Source organism: Carcharhinus amblyrhynchos, chromosome 27 (genome assembly GCF_965287045.1).
Source record: "Carcharhinus amblyrhynchos chromosome 27, sCarAmb.v2.hapA, whole genome shotgun sequence".
In the NCBI taxonomy this organism is placed as follows: Eukaryota; Metazoa; Chordata; class Chondrichthyes; order Carcharhiniformes; family Carcharhinidae; genus Carcharhinus; species Carcharhinus amblyrhynchos.
In genome coordinates this window covers 16122431-16142095 of record NC_137350.1, presented here as the reverse complement: position 1 = coordinate 16142095, position 19665 = coordinate 16122431, and the positions used below count along the sequence as shown (strand labels likewise).

Below are 19665 nucleotides of genomic sequence, written 5' to 3'. Positions count from 1 at the left end.
CCTCACCATGATGGACAGGAGAGGGTCAGCAACTTGACCCTAACCTGCCGTGAACATACCTGATTCTGTTTTAATGGGAATAGGTTTGGAGGCATCTGAACAGTCCATTATAATATGTCAATGAGGTTCTATTTCTGATATTTTGCAACAATTGAAACTTAACTCGTGAGGTTGGCTAGGTTTCCCAGTAATGGGAGCAGCTGCATCCAGCGCCTGAGAGCTATTTATAGCACTGCTTGTGGGCCAAGGGAAACAAGAGTGTTTTCCTTCAGTCCCTCAGACAAATCATTTTGCTGTGACAAGCTGCCACCTATCCTCCCTCAAAACCTGTATTATTTCCAGATCTTCTCCCCGCCTCCTGTTTGCCAATCTAACTATCCTTCACACCGTACCCCCCGCCCCACCCCCCCATCTCCTCCCACCATTACAACCATCAACCTACAATATTTCCTGGACTCTCCTCTCCTCCTTCCCTCCCCCGACCCCAACGGTCAACTCTTTGCCCCAGTCCACCCATTCCCACGTCAGCCTGTGATGTTCCCAGTTACCAGGACCTATATTTAACAGCCTCTGGCAGTGGGTTTCCATTGCTCACTTCTTTGGTGTCAATCTGACTGACCAAGTGGGAAATGAAGAAAGAAAATAATCAGGTCTTGCCATGAAACGTGGCAGAACTTCCGCATTCCTGACATTTGAGTTGCCCCACACCACTTCATCCTCTTCCCCTGTAACCACTCTGTAAGCACGCCCCCCACCCCAACCTTGTAAATATCCAGGTCTACAAAAGTCTTCTAGAGTTTGCCATCATACACTCCGGCACCACCAATCCCAAAACTATAAATTTCACCTGATTTCTCTGAGGTCAAATTGTAAAATAATTATGAACATAAATAACATTATTTTACAAGGTATATTTGATTTCTCTGTGGAAACACGATAACCCAAAAATTTGCAACGAGGCGCATAATTCTGCATTTCGAACTTACCCTATAAAAGCGTACAAGATTGTGTAAAAAATAACATGCTGTTGGATTTACAAATGCACATTGGAATGTAATGTAATTAGTTTGGGCATGATGTGAGAGCGGTGGTTCTTTAATATTGCCATCTGGAGATTTAGTAACATTACTTACAATGGAAATGGAATCAAAATGAGCAAAGGCATAATTAGATTGACTCAAATGGAGTCAGTAATGAATACTTAACATCCCATTTGTATCCTGGTCTTAATAAAGAAAATTCTGGGATCTCTGGACAAAGAGCATACGTTTGTATACTTCTTGGTAATTTGTCTCTTCAACTTCCTTCTTTTAAACATGGGGAAACCTAATCAAATTCCTGAGCCAGATTACCATGACCACAATGTGTTTTCATTTAGCCCCAACTAATTGTATTGTGTTTTGGTAATTGTACATTTCTAAAGCTAAAACTAAACTAAGCATTGCTTACATCATTATTGTGTTAGACTAGAATCGCTCATCCTCTCCTTTGGCTATTACACAGATTTTCATTAATTAATAAAGAGGAATAAGTCAGACAAAGGCGAATGTTTCTGTTGTCTCTTAAGCTGCATTGCAACGTTGTGTCCTGTATGGGTTCCAAGGGGCTTAGCTTGGCATTATCGTCTCATCATAAACATCCACTCCTTCCTTCTCCTCAAAGGTAGGTTCTGCTTTATCACCATCCAGCTTCAGAAAACAAACAAAAGCACTGTTACTTCACCAAGTTCCTGGACAGGCATTTCTCAAGGCAGCAGTGAGTCTAAACTCTTTTACTGAAAGCAGATTAGTGTCTCATTCCTTATGTTCAGAAACAGCACTTGTGAATTTTGACATGAGGAAATTATTGTTAAACCTTGATGCCATTCTAAACACCAAGCAAAATAGTGCAAACGCTCTTTACAGCAAAAACAGAAGATGCTGGAAACACTCAGCAGGTCAGCCAGCATCTCTGGAGAAATAAAAGACTTTCTGTTGTTGAAGAGATAGCCTCGTGGAAGGAGCTAAGGAGGTGATTTTACCTTCTCGTACCACCCGGCTAATGAGCGGGGCAAACTGGTAGGATTGCAAGATAGGCAAAATAATTGGGTTCGCACCCGATTTCTCACCTATCGCGATCTTACTGGGCCTGGATATCCAGGTAATGCAGGCAATCCAGTGCAGATCTATTTCATAAAGAACGGACAGAAGTAACGCATCTCTTAGGACCATCACTCCGATTAGATGTGTTCCTGGAGGTTTCACTACATAACTACCCATATCCAATTCACCCCCCTTTCCCTCCCCCACTTTCCCACCCTCCAATCACTGGTGGACTAATATATCTATTCTCTTGGCAACTCACCTATTCAGGTCAATAGAAGACCAGAGTCTCCAGAACTTGATTGGATGATTTTTAAAAATTCAATCAAGGGATGTGGGTGTTGCTGGCTAAGCCAGCATTTATTTTGCTGAATTTCTGCTGTGCATCTTTCAGATAGTACACAATACTGAGCATTGGTGGCGGAGTGAATGGATTTTTGTGGATGTGGTGCCAACCAAGTGGGCTGCTTTGTCTGGAATTATGTCAATTTTGTTGAGTGTTGTTGGAGCAGCATCCACCCAGGTAAGTTTTTTTTTATTCATTCATGGGACATGGGCATCGCTGGCTGGCCAGCATTCATTGTCCATCCCTAGTTCCTCTGGGAGGGCAGTTCGGAGTCAACCACATTGCTATGGCTCTGGGGCCATATGTAGGCCAGACCAGGTAAGGATGGCAGATTTCCTTCTCCAAAGGACATTAGTGAACCAAATAGGTTTTTTCCAACAATGGTTTCATGGTCATCAGTAGATTCTTAATTCCAGATATTTTTTATTGAATTCAAAATCCACCATCTGCAGTGGCCCTGGAACATTAACTGAGCTTCTGGATTAATAGTCTAATGATAATGTCACTTGGCCATCACCATCCCATGGAGAGTATTCCATCACTGTTTTCCTGACTTGTGCCTTGTAGATGATGGACAGCCTTCAGGGTGTCAATAGGTGAGTTACTCGTGCAGTACTCCTCTGACCTGCTCTGGTAGCCACCGTGTTTATGTGGCAAGTCCAGTCTAGTGTCAATATTTTTACATCAAACAAAAAGAGTGGTCAAAGATTTTTTAAAAAAACCATTTTGAAGAATGCCCTGGTGATTTTTTTTTCCCTCCCTGTTTTGTTTGGTAATGGTGTCCTGCACATTATTCTTGAATACTCCAGGATATTTCGGGCAATGCTATCTGTCTCTTTGAAAGCAAGTGCCAAACTTCTGTTACTTTGGAGTTAGGCTGCATAGGTTTATAACTATCAGGGAAGAGCGGCTCAAAAGATTTCTTATTCCGGTATTAAGGTACTTACACTTTGCATCTCTACTTCTGAGAAGATCCTTTTGAGTCCAAACATCTTGAGAGGGACTGTGAGAATGAGCACGAAGGGGAAAGCCAAGGCTGCAACAGACTTATTGATCACCCACAGGACTGCAATGCACAGAATCTGAATGAAAGTAAACAAGTGCATACGCCTGGTGCGGACCTAGATAACAGACATAGAAACATTGAGATGTAGTATTTGAGAATAATCCAAACGCTTCACGTTCAGTTCTGTGAACAACTTGAACAAAAGGGAACATTTCATTGTGTTAAAGGCACAGTTACTGCGGATACTGGAATCTGAAACGAAAACACAAAATACTCCAAAACCCTCAGCAGGTCTGACAGCAGCTGTGGAGAGTCAGGATTTACTTTGGGAACCTTGGGTCTATTCTGTCATCTGACAGATGTTGTCAGACCTGCTGAGATCTTAAAATTTATTTATTAGTGTTGCATGTAGGATCACGTTAATCGCATTAGGATTAAAGATCTTGTTGTATGAGGAACATTTGAGGACACTCTTGGAGTTTAGAAGAATGAGGGGGGACCTTATTGCAACTTATAGGATACTGCGAAGCCTGGATAGAGTGGACGTGGAGAGGGTGTTTCCACTAGTAGGGAAAACTAGAACCAGAGGGCACAACTTCAGGCTAAAGGGACAATCCTTTAAAACAGACATGAGGAGAAATTTCTTCAGCCAAAGAGTGGTGAACTCTTTGCCGCAGAAGGCTGTGGAGGCCAGGTCATGGAGTATCTTTAAGACAGAGGTCGATAGCTTCTTGACTGATAAGGGAATCAGGGGTTATGGGGAAAAGGCAGGAGAATAGGCATGAGAAAAGAAAATTAGCCATGATTGAATGGCAGAGCAGACTTGATGGGCCGAATGGCCTAATTCTGCTCCTATGTCTTACAGTCTTAACACTGCAGTGAAGTTACTGTGGAAATTCCCTAGTTGCCACATTCCAGTGCCTGTTCAGGTACACTGAGGGAGAATTTAGTAGCTGATGCACCTAACCAAAACATCTTTTGGATTGTGGGAGGAAATCAGAGCACCCAGAGAAAACTCACGCAGAAATGGGGAGAACATGCAGACTCCACATGTAGAGATAGTGACCCATGCTGGGAATCGAACCTCGATCCCTGGCGCTGTGAGGCAGCAATGCTAATCATTGTGCTACTGTGCCGCCAGCATTTTCTGCTGACATTTCATTATGTCATTTGTTCCTCAATTATGCTAGATTAAATTTGCCAATGACTTTGCTGATGACTTTGAAAGAAGATGCAATATTCATTGGATTGTATTTTGTGGCCGATAATGTGACCAGCCATTCACTGCACTTGCCTTTGGACTTTCTCTGAGATTTTGTACCAGAATTTCCTCCAGTTAGAGAGACATTTCTGATCAAAACCCTGTTCAGGAACTCTTGAGACCTGAGTGAGCAGGACAAGGAATTCTGCAATCTTCAATTATTCCTCAATTAATTGGTTAGAACATTTAGTTTTTGCCAACTCATTTTCAAAAATTGAAATAAAGAGAGGGAAAGAAAGATGTAATTAGTAGAGAGAAAGAGAGAGAGAGAGAGTGAGAATAATCAAAGTCTGAAGGAATGAGACCCCATACTTGTAAAAGTTAATTTTCAGTATTAGATAGGTTGTTTGGCACGTATTAAAACTTATCACGTTGCCATTGCTGAAACTTTACTGGAATATGCAAGTCCGAAGTAAGTCTCAAGAGATTAGTAGATATCTTTCGGAGAAAAACTGCAGCAGGCGACGGTGCAGATGGACCTCCGGGTCCTTGTGCATGAGTCGCAAAAACCCAACTTGCAGGTGCAGCAGGTGGTCAGGAAGGCTAATGGGATGCTGGCCTTCATAGCGAGGGGGATTGAATATAAAAGTAGGGAGGTCTTGCTGCGGCTGTATAGGGCATTGGTGAGGCCGCAGCTGGAGTACTGTGTGCAGTTTTGGGCACCGTACTTACGCAAGGATATTTTGGCCTTGGAGGGAGTGCAGAGGAGGTTTACTAGGCTGATGCCGGAATTGAGGGGGTTGAGCTATGAGGAGAGGCTGAATAAACTAGGCTTGTACTCGTTAGAGTTTAGAAGAATGAGGGGAGATCTCATTGAGACGTATAAGATGATGAATGGGATGGATAGGATAGAGGTGGAGAGACTCTTCCCGCTCAGAAAGGACAGTAGGACTAGGGGGCACAGCCTCAAGATAAAGGGGGCATGGTTTAGAACGGAGTTGAGGAAGAACTTCTTCACTCAAAGGGTGGTGAATCTCTGGAATTCTCTGCCCGTTGAGGTGGTGGAGGCTGCCTTGCTAAATATTTTTAAGACGCGGGTTGATGGGTTTTTGATAAGAGAGGGGATTAAGGGTTCTGGGCGGGAATGTGGAACTGAGCCACGACAGATCAGCCATGATCTTATTGAATGGCGGGGCAGGCTCGAAGGGCCAGATGGCCTACTCCTGCTCCTATTTCTTATGTTCTTATGTTCTTTCATGTAAGTACTGCAATATCACACTGTTCCATGCATTTCTAAGCTGTGAATCTTTCTGAAATCCCAGTGTAGCTTCTGAAGTAGCACAGAGAGTTGACAGTTGTGATTTCAATACCTTTGTGATTTTGGAGTTGAACTGTGCACTGGTCACTGGAGGTTGTACACTTCAGCTATTAGCCTCACTGTTCCTTCTACAGCAAAATCTCACCCATTCTAACTAATCACCTGCCTCTTCCGATAGGTAGTACTGTTTCAATGCAAGAACTTACTTTGCGGACATAAACACAGTCCGGGTGGTACTTAGGTGGGACCAGGAGTAGGAGGATACGATCGAAAAGCTGAATTCCATTCAGAGATGTGACTCCCATGTACAAAAAGATTCCAAACAGGACAGCGACTGGGATCATACGCAAAACCCTTCCAATCACAATAGACAAACCTGCAAAATTAAAACATTCAACAGATTGAGAGAGTGATCATACAGATAGAATCACAAGCAAACTGTACTCTTATTTGCTGAACCAGGTCAAGAAATTGAATTCGCTGTTGTCAATGAATGGTCAGATGATGGAGTTATATCACAGGTGCAATGTGAGGTGCAGTACTGAGCTATACTGCTTTCTGATAGCTCTGCCAGTCACAGAAAAGTTTCTTTGTGATGGGGTACTGAGATCTATGCAAATTCTCTGTCTCCTAACCTCTGAATACTGGCAATTATTCTTCGATCGGAAAACAACTAATGGAATTGTTGATTCTTTTCTATGGTTAGAAGATTGAAGGAGGTACACTTGACTGCAAGGACTAGTATTTTTAACCTTTTAAAATGCAGTAAGAAAAGATATTTTCCTTAAGGTGGTTTCACCCCTGATGCAAGATATGAGCGGTTAGCACTGCGGCCTCACAGAGCCAGGAATCTGGGTTCAATTCTGTCCTCGGGTGACTGAATGCGTGGAGTTTGCAAATTTTCTCCGTGTCTGCGTGGATTTCCTCTGGGTGCTCCGGTTTCCTCCCACAGTCCAAAAATGTGTGGGTTAGGTCAATTGGCCATGGTAAATTGCCCCTTAGTGTCAGGGGGATTATGAGGGTAGATACATGGGGTTACAGGGATATATAGGGCCTGGGGGAATTGTTGTTGACATATGCTCAATGGGCTGAATGGCCTCCTTCTGCATTGTAGCAATTCCAATGTGGAATTTTCCAGCCGTACTCACCCCAAGGCCGGAAAATTTATCCTGCGGTCAAGGGACATGTGTATCATTCATGTCCTGCCAGCTACAAGTCCCATGATGGGCGAGATGATAAAATTCCTTCCTATGATTCTATACCAAACTGGTACTAAGTGAGCTTGTCTCAGTGGGTTTCATTCTACCATTTAAGTAGAATCCCTTCAATGGCTTCCTTCAATGAAATGTTAAATTAAAATCTTGAGGTCATGAAGTGCTCAGGTTGACACAGCGATGCAGTACTGAGGGAGTGCTGCACTGTCAGAGATGTTGCCTTTCAGGTCAGACATTAAACCAAGATGTCACCTGCCCTTGGAGATGAAAAGAAACGGTCCAATGGCGCTATTCAATAAACAGCAGGTGTCTTCACCTGGTACCTTGGCCAATGATCACCCTTCAGCCAACAGGACGAAAACACACTATTTGGTCATGATTACATTGCTGTGTGTGGGAGCTTGCTGTGCACCAATTGGTTGCTGTGCTTCCTACCTTGTCTCAGTAGTTGCATTCTTCCATTTAAGCTGGAAAGCTTTAGTACCAAGGGAATGCTGCCTGGCATTCTTGAAGTGGAATATTAATTACACTTCAAAAAAACTCTGGGTGTAAGGCACTTGGGGCAGCTTAAGGCTGTGACAGGCGCTATGGAAATGCAAGTCTTTCTGTCTATTGCATTTTTTGAAAAAGAACATGGTGTTCCTCTGGTGCTCCAGGCAACATTTGTCCTGCACCTAACACGCCCCTGCTGACTTTGGCATCATCAAGTGTACAAAGTTTCTGCCACTTTCACCCACACAGTAACAGGTACTGCATGCCAAAGCAATTAATTGGACATGAAGTGCTTTGAATGGCACAATCTTTGAGAGATATGTTAAGGCACTTTTGTGAAGCAAAATGTGCTACAGAACAGAGGTAGCAGGGTTCCAAACTGCACCAGGAAAGAAAATCTTCTGCTTGTTCACAGGAAACCTCTGCCAAATGCAACAGTCCTCGAGTCAGAGTTAGCTGAAGTTTAATACACTAAGTTTCCAAATCAGTTTGGTGGCACTGTGGTTAACACTGCTGCCACACAGCGCCAGGGACCTGGGTTCAATTCCAGCCTTGGGTGACTGTCTGGGTGAAGTTTGCACATTCTCCTCGTGTCTGCTCGGGTTTCCTCCGGATTCTCCAGTTTCCTCCCATAGATGTGCAGGTTAGGTGAATGATAAATTGTCCCTTAGTGTCAGGGAGATTAGCAGGGTGAAAATGTGGGGTTACAGGAGTAGGACCTAGCTGGGATTGTTGTCGGTGCAGGCTTAATGGGCTGAATAGCTTCCTTCTGTACTGTTGGATTCTATGATTCTAAACCTTTCTTAAATTGCATCTATAATGACACATGGAAACATAGAAACTAGAAGTAGGAGTAGGTCATTTGGCCCTTCAGGCCTGCTCCACCATTCATCATGATCATGGTTGATCATCGAATTCAATTTCCTGATCCCCCCTTCCTCCCATATCCCTTAATTCCTTTAGCCCTAAGAGCTATACCTAATTTCTTCTTGAAGTCAGACAACATATTGGCCTCAACTGCTTTCTGTGGTCGTGAATTCCACATATTCACCACCCTCTGGGTGAAGAAATTTGTCCTCACCTCAGTTCTAAAAGGTTTATCCCTTATCCTCAACTATGACCTACCTGTCCAGCAAGTGTTTGATGGGGACAGAGTACAGGGGGCTGGAATCCCCACCATCAGGAATATTCTTTCAGAATCTACCCTGTTAGAATTTTATAAGTTTCTATGAGATCCCCAGGTTATCAATGACCTTCCTTTTGTCATAAGGTCAGAAGTGGGGATGTTCACTGATGACTGCACAATGTTCGGTATCATCCGTAAGTCCTCAGATACTGAAGCAGTTCATGTCCAAATGCAGCAAGACATGGATAATATCCAGGCTTGGGTTGACAAGTGGCAAGTAACATTCATGCCACACAAGTGCCAGGCAATGACCATCTCCAACAAGAGAGGATCTAACCATCACCTCTTTACATTGAATGGCATTACCATCGTTGAATGCCCCACGATCAACATCCTGGTGGTTACCATTGACCAAAAATTGGACTAGCCACATAAATACTGTGGCTACTGGAGCAAGTTAGAGCCTAGGAATCCTGTGGTGAGTAACTCACCTCCTGACTCCCCAAGGCCTATTGACCATCTACAGGACACAATCAGGAATGCAATGGAATACTCTCTACTCGTCTGGATAAGTGCAGCTCCACCAACACTCAAGAAGCTTGACACTATCCACGACAAAGCAGCACACTTGCATTCCACAAACATTCCATCTCTCCACCATCAATGAACAGTGGCAGCCATGAGTACCATCTATAAGATGCATTGCAGGAACCCACCAAGGTTCCTTAGGCAGCAGCTTCCCAACCCACAATCACAACCATCTACAAAGACAAAAGCAGCAGATATCTAGAAACAGCACAACCTGGAGGTTTCCTTCCAAGTCTGAAGATGTGCAGGTTAGGTTGATTGGCTGTGTTAAATTGACCCTAGTGTCAGGGGGACTAGCAGGATAAATGCGTGGGGTTATGGGGATAGGGCCTGGGTGCGAAAGTGGTGGTGAGCTGACGGTCCCCACAGTTGTAGCCTGGGTGGGATTGTGGTCAGTGCATTCTCAATGGGCCAAATGGCCTCATTTTGTACTGTGGGAATTCTATGATTCTAAGTCACTCACCACCCTGACTTTGAAATATCTCACCGAACCTTGACTATCACTGGGTCAAAATCCTGGAATTCCCTCCCTAACAGCACTGTGGGTGGACCAACACTCAGGAACTGCAGCAGATTAAGAAGGCAGCTCACCACCACTTTCTGAAGGGCAACTAAGGATGGACAATAAATATTGGTCTGGTCGATGAGGCCCACACCCCATAAAATAAATAAATAAAGAACTGAGAATACCCCAAGTGTCTGTCAGCCTTGAAAACAACTTACTCAAGAATGTGCCTATGTGAAAGGCTTACCACACTAAATCATTCTCTTAAAGTATATCCTTTACAGGAGTACTAGGTATGCTGCCCTTGTCCATCCTCACTCACCTACTAGGATAGCAACAACGAATCCAGTTACTCTCTGTTCCTTTACTTCTTGAATCTGGGGCTTGTCTCCTGGTGCAACAGATTTGCTCATCACAGTCAGGGCATTGCAATGGGTGACGGTCCTCACAGTTGTAGCACTAAGCCAAGGCACTCCAAAAATCGCGCTAATTCCACCCATTACCACAATCAACAGCAAGTCCACATGGAATCCAGAACCTTTCACCATCTTCCGGTCTGCTTTACTGACAATAAGTCTGAAAGAGACAAAAAAAAGGTTAGACTCCCAACAATTGCACTTTAATGGCAATTTGAGGTCATTATTCCTTTTTTTTAATTCAATCGTGGGACATGGACCTCATCGACCAGACCAGTATTTATTGCCCATCCCTAGTTGCCCTTGAGAAGGTAGTGGTGAGCTGCCTTCTTGAATTGCTACAGTCCCTGAGATGTCGATAGACCTATAGTGCCGTTAGGGAGGGAATTTCAGGATTCTGACCCAGTGACAGTGAAGGAACAATGACATATTTCAAAGTCAGGGTGGTAAGTGACTTGGAGGGGATTTTCACAATAACTTAATTACAGTGTTAATGTAAGCCTACTTGTGACTAATAAATAAACTTTACTTTTTTTCTTGAAATGCTGCCGTTCACGTGTGGTGGGTTGACCCACAATGCCATTAGGGAAGGAATTCCAGGGTTTTGACCCACTGACTACGAAGGAACAGCGATATATTTCCAAGTCAGGATGGTGAATGGTTTGGAGGGGAATTTGCAGGTGGTGGAGTTCCCATGTATCTGCTGCCCTTGTCTTCTAGATGGAAGTGGTCAAGGGTTTGGAAAGTGCTGTCTAAGGCTCTTTGGTGAACTTCACTCATACGTTTCATTATAGAGACATTAACAGAGAAAATCATTCCAAAATGGTTACCTTTTGTCTATGGGCTGGGAACAAATTGGACTCTGAACCAAAAGAAGGAGTTAGTAGGAAGGGTGATCAAAACTTAGTTGAATGAATTAGTTTTATAGAGGTTATTAGAGGAGAAGAAGAAGGTGAAGGGATGGAAGGATTTAGGGAGCGCATTCCAGATTGAGGGTCCTAGATGGTCATGGCCACCAATGGCAGCATGAAGAGAAGCAGAATATACAAAAGACTTGAGTCAAATGAACAGACTTCTGAGGTGGATGGTTATGAGGCTCTGGGAGTCTACAACACTCAGGAACTGCAGCAGTTTAAGAAGGCAGCTCACCACCACTTTCTAAAGGGCAACTAGGGATGGGCAATAAATGCTGGTCTGGCACACATCCCATAAAATGAATAAAATAAATAAATAATGAATTGCGGATGCATCAAATGTCTATCAGCCTTGAATACAACTTACTCAAGAATGTGCCTGTGTGAGAAGCTTACAACACTAAATCCTTTTCCTAAAGTATATCCTTTACTGGAGTACCAGGTATGCCGCCCTTGTCCATCTTCCTACTAGAATAACAACAACTAATCCAATTATTCTCTGTTCCTTTACTTCTTGAATCTGGGACTTGATGGAAATTAAACACAAGAGTAGAGATCTTAAAGTTGAATTTGTGGTATTGGAAGCCAGTGTTGTTTGGTAATGACTGGGTGGTAAGCTGGTGGACAATAGAATATGAGCAGAAGAGTTTTGGATGAGTGAAAGGTGGTGGGTGGCCGGCCAGGCGAGCATTGGAATAATTGAGCCTGGAGGTAACAGGCATAGAGGTAAGAATATAAATCGGATAAGTGACAGGAGATTTTTCACTGGTTCCAAACATGATTAAAGTTAACAATAAATAAAATAAGTAGCCCTGATGAATTATACCTTTGTCGTTTTTTTATTTTGGCTTGCCATGTTTAGTTAAAGTTTATTTATTGGTGTCACAGGTAGTCCGCAAACAACTCTGTTCTTTGTAATGTATATAAATTACTTGGAAGAGAATGTAGCAGTTCCGATTAGCAAGTTTGTGGCTGATACTAAGATTGCTGGAGCTGCGGTTAGTGGTGGAGATTGTCAGAGAATACAGCAGGATGTAGAAAGTCTGGAAAATTGGGCAGAGAAATAGCACATGGAACTTAATCTGGACAAATGTGAGGTGATGTGTTTTGGTAGATCCAATTCAGGTGGGAGCTACAAAATAAATGGCAGAACCATAGGAGCATAGACACACAGAGGGATCTGGGAGTACAGGTCCACAGATCCTTAAAAGCGGCAGCACAAGTGGAAAAGGTGGTGGAGAAAGTGTATGGAGTGCTTGCCTTCATCGGCCAGGACACCGAGTGTAAAAGTTGGCAAATTATGTTGCAGTTATATAAAATGCTAGTTCGGCCACATTTCGAATACCGTGTCCAAATCTGGTTGCCACACCACCAGAAGAACATGGAGGCTTTGGAGGGAGAGTAGCAGAAAAGATTTACCAGCATGTATGGGGAGTATGGAGGATATTAGTTATGAGGAGAGGTTGAATAAATTGGGATTGTTCTCCCTGAAAAGGTGGAGACTGAGGGGCAACTTGATAAAATTTTATAGAATTATGAGGGGCATAGATTGGGTGAACAGTTGGAAGCTTTTTCCCACGGCAGAAATGACAATAACAAGTGGACACAAGTTCAAGTTAAGGAGGAGAAAGGTTCAGTAGTGATGTGCGGTGAAAGTTTTTTACACAGGGACTTGGAATGCACTATCAAGTGAGTTGGTTGAGGCAGACACATTAGTGACATTTAAGACTTATCTGGATAGACACATAAACAGGCAGTTGGTCTAGATAGGACAATGCGATTGGTGCAGGCTTGGTGGGTTGAAGGGCCTGTTCCTGTGCTGTACTGTTCTTTGTCCTAGTCTTACATTAATGCTGCAATGAAATTACTGTAAAAATCCCCTAGTTGCCACACTCCTGCGCCTGTTCGGGTACACTGAGGGAGAATTTTAGTATGGCCAGTGCACCTAACTAACATGTCTTTTGGACTGTGGGAGGAAACCGGAGCAGCTGTGGACACAGGGAAAATGTGCTGACTCTGCACAGTGAGCCTAGCTAAGAATCAAACCCAGGTCCCTGGCGTTGTGAGGCAGCAGTGCTAACCACTGTGCCACCGTGCCCTTAGTTCTGCAGGTAGTGAAGAGCGTAGCCAGACCTCAGGGCTTAGGAAACAATCCTTCCAGCACTAGAAAGAAAAATACATATAGTGGACGATACCATTTCCCATCCTGGCTTTCACCCTCAAAGAATGTTATTCCTCGTAGAATTTTAGAGCCACATTTGCCTTCAAAGTACTTACGTTGTGATTTGAGACTCCATGAAGACAAGAATGAAAACCAAAATGGCTGGAACAACTGAGACAGCAATCATCCAATAGGGGAAATCTTGAAGAGGGTTGATTATCCAGCCTCTGTCTTGGGGTCTTGTCACCTGAAGACCATCTGGAACAAAGAGTTTCTGCAATGAAAAGAATTAAATGGAGTAAACTAGCTTTGCAAAATAAAGACACATACAAATAATAATTAATTGCAGCTCGGTTTTAACTTTAGTCAGTTGACTTATGCAAAAACTAACATCTGGTTTAAGAGGTACAGCTAAATTACTGATGACTCCACGCAAATACATCTTCTCATGAAATGACATGAACCATAGAAACCCTATGGTCCAGAAAGAAGTCATTCAACCCATTGAGTCTGCTCCAACTCTCTGAAAGATCATCTTACCCCCTCCTCCTCTCCCCCACCCCCACTCTATCCCTGTTAACCCTGCGATGATGTGCAGGCTCTCACCCTACGGAGCTTTCCGACATTTATCTAATGTCAGGGCGTTTGGGCAAAGGTTGTTCAGAATCAAACCTGGGGCTTTCTCATTTGTATACAGTACCGCACACAACCAACCAAGAACACACAACTAGACAACGTAGAATATAAAAACAAAATACTGCAGAAAATTCTGAAGCTACTCAGTGGAGACAGTACAGAATTAATGTTTCAGATTAACGACCTTTCCTCAGAACTGGAGGAAATTAGAGATGCAACAGATTTTAAACAAGGCTAGAGATAAGGAAAGCAGGTGGGGTGGTGGGGCTGTGGGGGGAGGGGGAGGGGCAGGGGGGTGGGAGGGAAGTGGAATGGGATACAGAAGAGAAGATCTGTAACGGGATGGAATCCTGAGATTAAATGACAACAGGGATGATGATTAAAGGCAAAAGGAGACAGTATTGGAACAAGTAAATAAACTGTGGGTGGCACAATGATTAGCACTGCTGCCTCACAGTGCCAGGGGTCCGGATTTAATTCCGGCCTCGGTCATTATTTCTGTGAAGTTTGCACATTCTTCTGTGTCTGTGTAGGTTTTCTCTGAGTGCCCTGGTTTCCTCCCAGAGTCCAAAGGTATGTGAGTTAGATGAATTTGCCATGTTAAATTGCCCTGAATCTTAGGGGGACTAGCAGGGTAAATATGTGGGATTATGGGGATAGGGCCTAGTTGAGATTGTTGTCATTGCAGACTCAGTGGGCCAAATGGCCTCCTTCTGCACTGTAGGGATTCTATGATTCTGAAGCATAGAGTGAAATTCTCCCATCTTGATACCAAGTCCTATGGGGCTGGGGGATGGTGTTGCTGGGAGAGGATGGGAATATGGAATGTTTCCCACTGTGGAGGCCAATGGGAAAAAAAGTCAAATCTTCAGGCCCTGACCTCATTAATTATGCACTCAGGGATTTAGTGCCATTTCCATGGTGGGGCAGGCTTGATGGCACATACTCTGCTGACTATCTGGGCATCGTCTTGGAAAGGCGCCCAGCAACACTGACCTACTAATGAAGAAAGAAGGTGCACTTCCTGAAAATGAAAGTGGATTTCCCAGAAAAACTCTGAGGCTGGAAGATGGACCTCCTCCACCTGCAGATGCTCCCTCCACCACTGCTGTGGTGCTCCAGGGCCCAGGGTTGACAACAGCCTCCATCCTGCACCCCAGAAGCAGCCCTAGACATTGTTCAAGTGAGTCCTGACATCAGTTTTCCAAACGTGTTTTGCATCAGCATGTTTATCTTGCTGGGGCCACGGAGAATTGGGCATGGGTGATCAGGTCTTCATCTGTGGAATGAAAATGAGTTTCATGCCAATCTACAGTGGGTTTTTCTGATCTGCCATGGCGGGCACCAACAAAAAAATCCCATGGGAAATTCATGCTGGTGTAAAGCCATTTTTTTGGGCCTCCTATCATAGAATCCTACAGTGCAGAAGGTGGCCATTCGGCCCATCGAGTCTGCACCAACCACAATCCAACCCAGGCCCTATCGCCATAACCCCATGCATTTACCCTAGCTAGCCCCCATGACACTAAGGGGCAATTCAGCATGGCCAATCGACCTAACCAGCACATCTTTCAGACTGTGGGAAGAAACCAGAGCACACGCAGGAAACCCATGCAGATAAGAGGAGAATGTGTAAACTCCGCACAGACAGTGACCAAAGCCGAGAACTGAACCCAGGTCCCTGGCACTGTGAAGCAGCTGTGCTAACAATTGTGCCACCGTGCTGAATTCAAACCCTCACCTTTACCCAGCCCCATGTTTGCCATTGCACCTACTGACAGGGGCTGAGGAGAATTCTGCCCATAGGATCGGGAGCACCAAGAAATAATAGGGACAGAAATGATCTGAAAGAGTTGACCTTTGTGTTGTGTCCAGAAAGTTGTAAAATGCCATCCACCCTGCTGCATACTCATTTCCCCATCCCCACACATTCCCTGTCTCTGTATTGGCTTAAAACATGTTACATCTGTCTTATTTTCCAGCTCCAGCCTGAAACAATGGGTATAATTTTCTGGTCCCGCGCTGCTGCAGGACTGAAAATTTGTGCCCAAAGTCAACAGATCTAATGCCAAGCCATCAAAACTTCAGACCCACTTGTAACGATTCCCATGATGGATGGGATTGGAAAATCCCATCCATTAATTCTGTACCTCTTTCCACTAAACAAGCTGAGCTTTTCCAGCATTTTTTTGCTCCCGTCGTAAGCACCTGTTAGTTCAGTGAGGATTATTTTACATTTACAGCATTCAAATTTGAAGGTATTTCACATTCTGCAGCAGGAACACCAGCTGACTGTGGTTAACTTACCCTTCCCAATTCCATTAATAAGCCAGTATATCTGGTCACTCGCCAGTAACAACATGGAGTGCTACCTGTTGTCTGGAAGAGGATTACTGAGCTCACCACAGACGCTAGTTCAGTTTCAATCTCCCATTGCCAGACATGTCATCTGGGAGCTAACTTGACGCTAAAGAAATGTTTTTACCTGCCCTGCCAAGGAAGAAAGAGAGTCATTATTGATGAGGTAATGATCAGTGAGCAACTGTACTAACCTGTGTGTAGGTGTCTTTGATGAAGAAATCTACCAGCACCATGACAAGAATGGCAATGGGAACACCAAAGTCACCGATTATACGACGGAGCTAACAGGGGGAAAAGAGAGAACTTTCATCGTAAGGTTCACTTCAGATGATTAAAAGCCCAACTAAGCATACAGTTATCTAGGTGGAATAATACCTACTTTCACTGTGAGTGGGAGATTTCTCAGTGAAAGCTTTCTCAACACATTGTTATGGGAGGTGCTTAAGGAATAGAAAGAGCTCTTTATGTGTTGTTGCAGAAGGTATAATGGTGGTCGGTATTGTAATATGCCTTTAAGGAATATCAACATGACATCACCGTAAGGGAAGTGTGCCTTCTGGTCCTGTCTCAGTTTCACTTTGAGCAGAGCACACACACACACACACACACACACAAACACACACACACACCTCTGATGTCTGTAAGATTTATACCTCTGTACAACTGTTCTCATGCGCCTAGTCCTAACAAATGAACTCACATGTGTTAACCCAATTACCCATGAGTGATTGGTGCGCATATAATTATACTAACACAACATGGTCACCAGTGGTGGTCAAACAGCCTGCAGCAAGATGAAGTACAGGTACAGCATGGTGAACAGCCTTTGATCATGCTACATGACATTGAGAAGAGTCTCAATATTTTCGTCAAACCATATTGAAGTTGCTGCCTTGGAGCATATGCAGCGGATGACTGCAAAGAGAAGCCTTGTCGACATCAGTGGTGTGTGTGTGTGTGTGTGTGTGTGTAAGTCTGTGGTTTGTGTGTGTGTGTATGTGTGTTTGTGTGTGTGTGTCTGTGGTTTGTGTGTATGTGTGTTTGTGTGTGTGTTCTGCTCAAGGCAAAAGTGAAGCTAAGCGGGGATCAACTCACACACTTCCCTTCTAGTGGTGCCATGCTGATATTGTTTAAAAGCACATTAAAACAGTGGGTGGGGATGGCCATAGAAGGAGGTCTTAATTAATTGCAAGATAGATTTACAATGTAACAGAGTTCTTTTCCCTTGCTTCTGGAGCACATAATTTATCCAATACACGTGAGTCAAATCCATGGCTGAGAGGATATAAAGCATTCATTAAATGCAATTACTACTAATCCATACTGAAACTATAGTTTACAGAGGCAAGCATTTCTGATTTGAGTGTCAGCCTGGCTCAGTTGGTAACTTTCTCACTCTGAATCACAAGGTGCTTTTGGGTTTAAGCCCCAATCTAGGACTTAAGCATAAAAATCAAGGCTGACACAAGGAAAGTGATGTACTGATTGGAGGTATTGTCTGTTGGATGAGATGCTAAACCATGGCTCCATTTGTCTGCTCAGGTGGATGTAGAAGATCCTATTTGGAAGGAAAACAGGGGAGATGTGATACCCCCCCGACTTGGATGGGGAATCACTGATTGACCTCACTGTAGGACTCATTGAATACAAGCTCCCTGGGGATTGGTAATTAACTCATGAGGTGGAGCTTGTATATGAAGCCCTGTATAAAGCAAGCCCCTGAGTGGGTCCATTATTGTATTATCCTGGTTGGGAACTGTTTGTGTTCTTCACAGTCTTATGGTTTTGCTTTACTTTATTTTGTGCAATAAAGCACTGTTCCTTTACAGCTGTCTCCTGGAGTTATTATAGGAGATGCTCTGTTTCTTGGCCATTATATATCCCTCAATCAACATTACAAAAGCAGATTATTTTGTCATTGTCACATTGCTATTTGTGAAAGTTTACAGATCTCGCTCTCTCTCTTTCTACTCTGAATGGGTATTGTCCAAATTGGGTCTTATGTGGCACTAATAAAATGTACATTGTCTAATTCAATTGATGTAATGCAGGAGCCAGAAGAAACAATCTGAGTTAGGTTAAAAGAGCTTGGACCATCAGACTGTATTGGGGAGGCCTATAAAACTGTTCAAGTCAGGAGGGTTTGGAGAGTCTGTCTGGATTGGAGAGTCAGGTTGGCTCAGCGAAGCCTGCAAGTTCAAATGGGTTTGAAGAATTGAGTTTTTATGGGAGGTCTGGAGATTTGAATTGAGTGACATTGCCAGAAGAGATTAATCAGGCCTAGAAGCTTGGGGGAATTCGCATCAATTGCATGTGAGATACTACTAAAGAAAGTAACACATATGAAAGATTTGTTGGTTTGTCTGATCAAAAAAATAACTTCTACATGCATTTTAATTTAGGAAGACATGATTTGACGAGTTTATCTGATTGTTCAGACAGACATTGACCGTGTAGTGGAGCTGATTGCAAGCATATTCTTTAGAAAATTATATTCAAGTGCAAGTGCAGGAAGTTAATTTTTAGTCACGTTACTTACAGTTCCTGGAAAGAATTGACTGGTTTTCAGTTTTCTTAAGGAAAAGGCAATGGAGAAGGTTCCGAACATGAGAACAAGAGAGAGCAGTGCAGTGTTGGGCTGCGGATCTTTCACAGCATCTGTGATCGTGCCATTCACTGTTTCGTTGTAAGCAGCAAGCAAGGGATGTGCTTTAAAAATCTGTTTAAAAAAAATACATCACTGAGTGAAGAAAAATGTTTTCCATTAAACATTCTTTTTTTTGAATGGAAACAAAGACAGCTTTCCAATATTTTTTCTGACCAACCTTTAGGGAAGAGAACGTGTGAGACAATCAGCAGGAGAATGCTGATAATTATTGCAACTTACCATTTCATTTCTTCAACTGTGAGCCTGTGCTGACATTAATAGAGACAATGAAAAACCCCCAAGTATTAACTGGAGAATTCTTCAATCCCCACGTGGTCTATGTTTGATATCCCATGTACGAGATATCCCATGCAGGACAAGAAGTCAGGTGCATCCATGAAAGAATCACACCATCCCTACAGTGCAGAAGGAGGCCATTCTGCCCATCCAGTCTGCACTGACCACAATCCCACCAAGGTCCTATTCCCATAACCTGACTTATTTACGCTGCTAATCCTCCCTGACATTAGGGTCAATTTAAGATGGCCAATCGACCTAACCCATACATCTTTAGAAAGAGAAAAGACTGACCAAATAGCTCCATTATCAAACATCTTCTGCCAAACTTATAATGCCCAATCCATTTGAAACGG

General features: G+C 43.5%; 1 protein-coding gene across 3 annotated transcripts in view; it reads right to left on the bottom strand.

The window, feature by feature from the left end:
• Positions 1 to 424: 424 nt before the first annotated feature.
• Positions 425 to 19665, bottom strand: part of LOC145359262 (anion exchange protein 2-like) — a 61182-nt gene continuing 41941 nt past the window's right edge. The window contains exons 16-22 of one of the 3 annotated variants that reach the window (XM_080213777.1): positions 18905 to 19084; positions 16557 to 16646; positions 13485 to 13642; positions 10200 to 10453; positions 6159 to 6328; positions 3375 to 3548; positions 425 to 1688 (exon numbers count right to left, since the gene is read on the bottom strand). In XM_080213777.1, the coding sequence (XP_080069903.1) occupies positions 1608 to 1688; positions 3375 to 3548; positions 6159 to 6328; positions 10200 to 10453; positions 13485 to 13642; positions 16557 to 16646; positions 18905 to 19084 (1107 nt within the window). In that variant the 3' untranslated portion in view covers positions 425 to 1607. The remainder of the gene's footprint in view (positions 1689 to 3374; positions 3549 to 6158; positions 6329 to 10199; positions 10454 to 13484; positions 13643 to 16556; positions 16647 to 18904; positions 19085 to 19665) is intronic. The other 2 variants (XM_080213778.1, XM_080213779.1) reach the window with 2 other exon arrangements.